Below are 9,330 nucleotides of genomic sequence, written 5' to 3'. Positions count from 1 at the left end.
TTTTTTTTTTGTCTTTTTCTGTGTCCGGCAACGGATCGCAACCCTCAGTGTCGCCCCCGTACCGGACCGGGACCGGCAATGGGATCGCAGCCCTTGGTGTTGCTCCTGCGCCTCGCTCAGCCAGTGAGCAGGAACCGGTCTGTATGTGGGATCCGAACCCTCGGTGGGAGCGCCGCCGCGCTTCCCAAGCAGCGCACTTAAGCAGTGCGCCACCGGGCCGGCCCCGCAACAGTGCTCATTCTTTGAGCCAGCTGTTTGAGACTGGGAGAGGTTAAGTCGTGTGCCAAAGAGAATATTGCTATTAAGTGACAGTATCCAGATATACATACACCCAAGTCATGTAGAGTCCAGAGCCTAGGTTTGTTCCACTGCATCGTGTCATCCCAGATGACCTTGTGTTCAGTGGGCGGGGTGTCTTCTCACATTAATAGTCATCCAAAGGCCCTCATCTCTCGTTTCCCTGGCCTGTCACAGAGGCACTGTTAACTGTCATTTGGCATCCTTTGTGACATGTGGAGGTAGGTGGGTTATGTGATGTCAACTCAGTCCATGCCTTGGCCTGAAAAATTGTCAGCAACAATGCTTTCTCTTACTGTCACCAGATGAACTTCTAACAATGGGCCCAGCCTTTTAACCTGATGTGTGTTTTTTCTGTTGATGACATTACTACCTCTTAAACTGGCTGTGGTGAAGGACCAGTTTTTTTCATTTCCAATTTGTTGAGGACTGATACTTAAAAAAAACGCAATAGAATTATGTTGCCATATCGAATTGCTGTAAAAGTTCCAAATGCTTGCTCTCAGCTTTTGTATGTATCTCATTGTGGGCTGGTGGAATAAACAGTTCCTGGCCCCACACTGGTCTGTGGATGCATCTTGAATAAGCACCCTACTGTATAATTTAGGAGAGGCATATGAAGAAGAGTATAATTTCTTTAAGCCACAATTTTAAAACAAATTTAAATTAAGAATAGTAGTGTCTCTGTTTAGTATTCCAATTTTTAATATTGTGTCTACAACTTTTTAAAATTACAAAAGTAGTTTGTATTTGAAAGAAAAATCCAAATAGTACAAAATTTCCAAATTAAAAATATTCCCCTTACTTTCAGTCTACCCTCCAAACTACTATTATCAATTCTTTAATTGAAAGTTCATCTCACATTCAAGAAAGAAGGGTGTGGATCAAGATTTATGGAGCGAAAGGATGGGAGAGTAAACACTTCAGTAATTTACCCAATTTTTAACTCTATTCTATCTTGTTTTTTTATTTCAAGGGGGAAAATATAACTTTTATGAACATGTATTACTGTATATAGATCTAAAGTAACATGACAATTATCTTTGATGCACAGTATATTCTAATATGATTCTCTTTTGTTGCAGAGCCAGATTACATTAATGGATATACCCGTGTTTAAAGCCATCCAGCCGGAGGTCTGTACTTTGTCCTTATACTCTTCTATAAATGCTGTGACTGGGAAGAGAGGATTTAGTTAGCTGCTGTTAGAGTGTCTTGGTTTCTCTACTGAAGTCTCTGTTAAATGAATGTTATCCATATAAACCCTGTTCCATTCTTGACAGTGCTCATTCTTTGAGCCAGCTGTTTGGGTTCTCCAGAGAACGTCACCTGTCTGACCCACTCTGGCGGGGCCCACAGTTGGTTCCCAAAGGCCTCCATGATGAGTGTTGGGCCTTGACACACTAATTCCTTTTCTTAGGCTCCTCCTACTGACAATGTTCACTGTCAAGAAGGGGATGTGAGGGAACATTTTTCTAGAGAGCTTTCTTTTTGTTGATCCCAAATTCTCGTGGTTGCCTTGTTTCTGTTTTTGAAACCAGTTGCCACAGCAAAACACATATATATTTACTTTAAAAGCATTTGTACATTTTTAGAAATGGGATATTCAATAAAGGGAAAAAAGTTGATTTTGATCTTTAAAAATAAGTTTCTGGACATGTCTGGCAGTTGATAACAAGGCTTTAGTTATTTTACTCAGGGTTATTTTTTTCTTTAGCAAGTAACAGAAATTCATTTCAAAGGAGTTGAATAGGCAGAAGAGGAATTTATTACAGGGATAAAGGAGCACTTTCCAGACTTTGTGGGCTTGGAGGTCAGGCAGCCTGGAGAGCCACCCAGGACACAGGTATTCCCTGCTTCCTGCCTCTGCTTTTCACTCTCTTCCTCTCTCCTGCCTTCTTTCCTATCTGCACATGTGATCCAACTTGGCCTCCACAAAGAGCCCACCTTTACCTGATCCCCATTTAAGCCACCATCCTAGACTGTGACCAGCAACTTTCAGTCAAGCCCAGCCTAGTCTTGCATCCAGGGCTGATCCAGTCACCTAAGGCCAAGAGTATGTGGTCAAGACGAGCAGTCATGGCTGAAGGACACACCCAGACTTGTGAGTGAGGTGCAGATTTCAGAAAAGAGGGGTGTAGGTGCGGAGATACGTCAAAAAGTGTCTGCTGCAACCATGGTGTGAATTCTAGAATGCTCTTAATTTAATGCTCTTCTTCTTATAGTACAGTGACTGTTCAGACTTTGAGAAAGACAGAATATCCTAATACAAAGCCAGAGAAAATGTGCCTGCCTTCTGAGAGCTGGAATCTAATCTACTATAAATTTTAAGGAAGAAACTAGTACCACTAGGAGTACTCAGCGTTTATGTGGCAATGATGATGTGTATGTGTATGTGTGTTGTGTTCATTAGGTTTGGGGAGCAGAGCTGTGTTTGCTTTTTTGAATTGGCTAACTTCCAAAATTTTTCTGCTTTCTAATGTGAAATGATCCATTCTTTCTAATTAAAAACAACAACTCACTACCTCTTAGGGCCTTTGGGGGGAGTAGTTGTGTGATGGTTGCCTTAGTTCTCAGATGAAGCTATTTCTGATCATGTTCTCTGCTTTAGCTTTGATCTGGAGCAGTTTAGACATCTGGGTCTTTATTCTTTATCCTGAACGTCAAGGAGGGCAACCCAGCCTGCTATAGTCCCTGAACCTGCATGTGCCCAGGAGACTGGGACCACTGCCTAGGCTGACGGTAGGAGGGAAGAGGGTGGCAGCTTCTTCCTCTTCAGAGGCACATCTTGGGCCAGACCAAGACTTTTCCACAGTGCACTGCAGTTTGGAAGGTGCCTCATCGATGCATATCTTGTTTCTGCATATCTTTTATCAAGTTGTGACAAGATGTCAAAATGGAGATGTTTTGCTTTCGATTATCTCTTGGAGCAGGTTCTCAATTGTAGCTGCAGATGAGAATTACCTATACAGCCTTTGAAACGTGAGGTGCCCAGACCCCACCCTAGACCATTGAATCTGAATCTCTGGGTTGGGGTCTGGAACCTAATCAGGCCTATTTTGTAAAAGTTTACCAGGTGATTGTGATGCAGAGTGAGGATTCAGAACTAATTGCTTTTAGGTATCTGGAGAAACCCCACACTTGAATGTCTTCGTTCTATACCTTGTTAGCTAAAAATGGAAGAGTTTTTTCCTCATTGTCAAAATCTCATTGACATTAAAAGAAGGATCTTGGGAGCTGCCACAGCTTTTTGCTGTTATTATTGTTAGCAGCCTAAAAACTGGAAGTTTTCCTCTTGGGGATGCCTGCCATATTGTGGCTGGACCACCCCAGAGTTGGAAGGGGGTGAATAAGGGAAAATTGTAAGTTTGATGTAGGCAAGACTTTCCAAGAAGCAGAGACCAGCATCAAATAGTAAGATGGGTGTTCCGGGTGACCTGGGAAACCAGTGTACTAGTGCCTTTCAGCCTGGTTATGCATCAGAATCAGTTGGCGAGTTCTGTAAAAAAAAAAAAAAAAATTCAGATGCCCAGGTTTCATCCTTGGAGAGTCTGATTGCATAGGTTTAGGCATAGGCTCTAAGGTCAAAAGTCCAAATTCAGGTAGTTGATTCCAGACCTTTAGTAATTCTGGCTCTGTCAGTAACCAGCCATGTGACCTTGGGTAAATCACTTCCACCTCTCTGAGTTTCAATTTCCTCATCCATAGAATGGGGATGGAAAAGTACCTCCCTCAGAGGGTTATTTGGAGAATTAAATGAGAAAATGCATGTAAAGTACTTAGCACAGAGGCTGGAACCTAGTAAAAGTTAACGAGAACCATTTTGAATGTGTGGCATGTACCAGGTGTGTGCTAAATCATTGAAAGCTTTACCTGTGTTACCTCATTTAATCCTCAGTTCATCCTGGGAAGTGCAGTTATCACTCCATTTATAGATGGAGATGCTTAAGCATGGAGAGGTAATGTAAGTGCCTGAGCAACTTGTCACAGCAAGGAAGTGATGGGAGCAAGGTATGAACCCTGGCAATTGGAGTTCAGAGTTTATAGCTACTATTAGTATGATTTTTCTTGCTGTGACCATTGGTGTCACCCACCAGTACCACTTTGCATCTGTCTCTGGCTCACCCTAGGATAAATGCCTTCTCTCCTCAGCCCCCTACCCTTTTGTTCTCCCATTTTTCTGCCTCTCAGTTCCTCTGCCTTTCTGTCTTATTCTTTTAAAAAATTTCTTATTGTTAAAAATTTAAAAAGAATATGTGAAGAAGGTCAAGAAGGTCAAGGATTTGGATCCCTCTACCAGCCAGCTACAAAAAGTAACCCCAAATATATATATATATTTATATATTTTTTCATATATATATGAAAAGTGGTAAAATGAATCCTCATGTACCTGTTACCCAGATCCAATAGTTATTAAGATGTTGCCATATTTTCTTCATTTACCTCTTTTTTCTTTATATTTATTTCCAGAAATCTTTGAAGCGAAATGCCTGACATCCTGTTATTTCCCTTCTTCAAGCTTCGGATGTAGCTATTTCCTAACATAACCACAATGGCATTATCATACCTAACAAAATTAGCAATAATTCCTTGGGATCTAAGTGGTAGAATTTCATATTTCCCCAATTGTCTTGAAAACAAACAAAAATTGAAGGTCAGGTTAGTTGCACTGTATAATATTATACATTATGAATACTCTGCTTCCTCTTGATGGCTTATTTACCTGTGCCCTACGTTTTCTTTCAACTGGAAGTTAATCTGAAAGGCTGGATTGGATTTTGGTTCAATCTTTTTGAGAAGAATATTTCATATGTGGTGCTGGGTACTTTGTATCACATCACAATGGCAGACATGCGGTTGTCCTCCTCTTTGTCATATGGAGATTGGTCAGTGGGATCAGGTGGTGACTATCTCATCCTTTCATTGTAAAGTTCCCCATGTGACTTTTATCTAATGATTTCATCTACTGATAATCTTTGCCTGAAATGAGTTTTTATTAGGGGTAGCAAAATGGTAACTTTTCTAATTCTATCATTCCTCTACATTTATAGCTGAAATTCTTAAGAATTTTTCGTCATCAACTAGGGCTACATATACACAAAAGGCAGAGTAAATACTTAATCATTTCCTTTTAATTATCAACGATGAGAGTAAGCAGTTGGTGTCCCACTTATCTTTAATGGTGACTTGTGTGTGTGTTGCTTTGTTTTGTTTTTGGTGAGCAGTCTCTCTTCTCTCTTTTTTCCCTCTCCTCTCTCTCTTCTCTCACTTTCCCGTCTTCTATCTCTTTTCCCTCTCTTCTTTCTCCTTCCTCTCTCTCTCCCATCTTTCCTCTCCCCCCACCCACCCCATCTCTCTAGGGATCATAATTGAACTCATGGATTTTTATGTATCTTGTGTATTTCAATCTGTTGTAGTCACTGTTCTTTTTAATGCATAAATTTTCCTGTCTTTGACCAATGGGAGCTCTTTCAGGTTGTTTCCTGTATTCTTTTAATATGATCCCATTACTTTTTGGTAGCTTCCTTGCTTTTTGCCTAACAAGATATCAAGGGTCATGTTCTACGTTTCTTGCTGCAGACCTGGAATCAGGGATTCCTTCAGGGGGTGCTAGTTTCTTTTAGTGGAGAATTATTAGGAACCACCATCTGGGTGAGGGCTTCTCAGTGCTACTGGGTTGCCTTTGCTTTTGGACCTTTTTGGTGGACAGAACTGAGTAAACATTATGTTGTAAAAGCAAGAAGTCATGAGTTCATAGTCAGGGTAGATGGTTCTGTTTCTTCACAATCCTTCCTTTCCTTTTCATCCTTGTCATAGCTTCGCTGTGGGTACTGTATATTTCCCCATCCTATTGACTTTGGGCCTAGCTCTGTGACTTGGTTGGGCCAGTAGAACATGGGTAGGACTGGCAATGTGCAGATACTGAGCTGAAATGGTAGGGGGTGTGGCAGACTTCCACCAGCCCTCTTGGAACTTCCACTCCCTATGGTGTACTGCAATCTATTGCTTGATTATCCTCAGTCCTCAGGTGAGGATATTACAGATGACCTGAGCTGACCTACAGCCTGGATTCCATGCTAACCCAAACAAACCCAAGTGAACTCAGCAGAGATCAGCTGAGCTGTATCACTCTACAAACCTATGAATGTGAAATAAGTGTTGTTGTAAGCATCTGAGATTTGAGGGTGGTTTGTTATACCACATTATCTTATAGAAATCTCATTAATACGATATTGATCTTTCCAATCCAAATCTAACATTAATGAGTCATTACTTAATTCCCTTAATGTTTATATATTTTATTTTACACTGACAATTTTGGTTCCTAACAACATTAAATAATTACTTTTTTGCATTATCCTCTCATATATATATATAAAATAGTTTAAAAGTAATAATATCAATATAACTACTAACCAGCAGACTACTGGTTAAAATTTGACATTTCTTTGTAGTTGGCTCCTTTTCTTGTCTTTTCTCTCTCCTACCACTTACACACACAGGCGGGCCTCCTTCCTTGGCTTTCCTCCCAGAGGACTTCGGAAGCACCAGGGAGGAAAAGAGGGTTATGCTCATTTGGTTCTAGAAGTCTAGCACAAGACTTACATCATGGTGCCCTGAGGGTCCTGCAAACATCTAGTGGGAGCCTTGCTCTGCCTTGGAGTTGGGACATTAGCACTGGGCCCTGGAGACTAAAAGGGGTCCTATATTATTGGTGACTTGGGAGATGGGGGGGTATTGGAAAGGGAATTTCAGGCAGAATGAATAACCCCTTGAAAAGACAGATGATATATATTTAGCAAAATTTAATACGACTTTTGGTGTGGGGTGTTCTGGGGAGAAGGAAAGGAGAGCCTACTGATCTTTGTCTCTCTTCCTCACTGCCCGTGGCCTTAGAAGGAAACTGCTAAATTGTGTTTTAAGAAAAAGGCAGATCTGGTTAGAATGAGGTGGTGGGAGCAGCATTAACACATGTTGGGACAAAGGCGGCATTTTGGAAGTCCCTGTGGGGCACTTACTCTAGAGTGATTTGCTTTCACCCTTTCTGGCATCAGGCTGGAGTTTGAGACCTCAGAGTGTGACTTGACTAGCATCTGTAGGGTCTCTTTCTGGTTTGCAGAAAGGCTGGCTTGCAGGAATGGAAGACTCCCTGCAGAAGTCCACAATTTCCTGTGGGCCACATGACACATTGCAGTTCAGGAAAACTCTGCCTGTGGGTTCAGGAACTGACCCTCTGGCCTTTTGTCTGGATACTGTTTGCCTGCTCTGAAGAAGCAGGCATTCCAGAACGCCGAGGTCAGTGTTGGATGTTGGACAAACCCAGTGTGTCTTTGCTGCTCCTTGGAATCACAGTGTTTGGCCCTGGGAGAAGAGAAGAGTGTTGCCAGTAGGCAGTCATTTGTAAAGAGGAGATTGGTTTCACTGACATCATTAAAACCCCTGTCTCAGGTCACATGCTGGGCAGTTTTCTCAGACCATTCCCCTCCACTGCGCCATCCTGGACTAAGGCACTGCTGCCTCTCCTCTGAATGATGGTAGCAGCCTTTTCACTTCTCCCCACATTTAATCCCATCCCCCAGCCTCCTCTTTGGAGCCAGAGACATCTTTCTAAATCCAAAGTCTGACCACATCCCTGCCCTGCTTAGAGCCCTCTGTGGCTCCCCTCTGCTCCTAGGATGCAGATCCACCTCCTTCATGCAGTCTGCCAGGCTCTGGGAGATGGGCCAGCAGTAGACCTCTCAGCCTTCTCCTGCTCCAACCCACCTTTGCGTGGGTGCCACAGCCTCCCTGGTTTTCTCCCTCATCTAGGGCCTCCCCACAGGCTTCACGCTCTGCCTGGAATGGTCTGCTCTTCTCTCAGGAGATGATGAGCTGTTAGAGCTCCAGGGTAATGCTGCTCCCCCTTATATACCCTCTCATAGCCACCTACTACTTCTTGTACATAGCACTTTTCACAATACTGAAATATTATGACTTCTTAAAGTTTGAGTAATTAGTTGTTCAAAGTCTGTCTTCCTCCTGGATTATAAACTCCAGAAACCCAGGCATCATGCCAATACTCTTCACTCCTGTCTCCTGTGAGCTAGAACAGGCTAATGTTTGTTATTTGTCTAATACATTTAGGATGTAGTTTTGGTAATAACAATAAGATCCCATTGAATCCTCTTGACTTTTAGGCTATACTACCTACCTTTGTTTTAAAAAACTGAATTGGTTGGGGGGTGGTTCTGGTATCCTCCAGTTGGGGCCAAGGCATGGAAAGGATGGCTCCCAGTGTGAGGCTCATCAGTGATGACACGGGTTAGCACCGGAAGCCTGAGCAGCCGTCTCTCTCATCTGTTAGTGCTCTGAGTTCACATTTGTTATTTGTTCTTCATTTTGTAGTAATTGCTGTATCCATTGTAATGAGTTCTTGTCACAGTGGAAACAAAGTAGAAAGGTCTTCCCCCCAGCTCCATTCATGATGGAGACAGGGTGGAGGTTGGAATCCCCCTCTGGGCCTCCAATGACCTGTCTGAAGGACAGGGAGAGCCCACCTGGGACAGAAGTTGGATCTGGCAGACTATGGGCCAGCAGCACATTTGATGCAGTGAAGCCAACACTTTTCAGCTTCAAGACTCATTTTTTCTCTCTTCTTGAGCATGGATATGACATTAGTGCTGGTTAGAAATCAAATTTCCTTTTAAATGAATTAATAACACAAAACAGAACCTTTGGTGAACAGCTGTTTTCATCCATTGGGACTTGGCGCCTGCTTGTGATTTTTGTCTGCAAGGAAAAGAACCTCTTGTCGCAGGAATAACTGTGTGATCCTAGACAGTTTGATGGGATGGGAGGATCTTAAGCTTTGGAGGCGAGAAGGTCTGCATTTGAAACCTGGTTCTGCTACTCTCTAGTTATGGGATCATGTTCATTTCCTGTCTCTCCATGTCCTTATCTATAAAATGGAAATGACGCCCATCTCACAGTGTGAAGAGGTTGTATAAGCAGAAGGCCCACCGTGTGCCTGGCAGATGGTAGAAACTCACAAAT

General features: G+C 42.5%; 1 protein-coding gene across 1 annotated transcript in view; it reads left to right on the top strand.

Moving 5' to 3' along the window:
- Nucleotides 1–7,567, top strand: part of LOC103610939 (ras-specific guanine nucleotide-releasing factor RalGPS1-like) — a 22,196-nt gene extending 14,629 nt beyond the window's left edge. The window contains exons 4-5 of the mRNA XM_008594995.1: nt 1,383–1,433; nt 7,418–7,567. Of these exons, the coding sequence (XP_008593217.1) occupies nt 1,383–1,433; nt 7,418–7,567 (201 nt within the window). The remainder of the gene's footprint in view (nt 1–1,382; nt 1,434–7,417) is intronic.
- The last annotated feature ends 1,763 nt before the right edge of the window (nt 7,568–9,330 follow it).

Source organism: Galeopterus variegatus, unplaced genomic scaffold (assembly GCF_000696425.1).
Source record: "Galeopterus variegatus unplaced genomic scaffold, G_variegatus-3.0.2 Scaffold12098, whole genome shotgun sequence".
NCBI lineage: Eukaryota > Metazoa > Chordata > Mammalia > Dermoptera > Cynocephalidae > Galeopterus > Galeopterus variegatus.
This window is presented reverse-complemented; position numbering and strand designations above follow the sequence as displayed.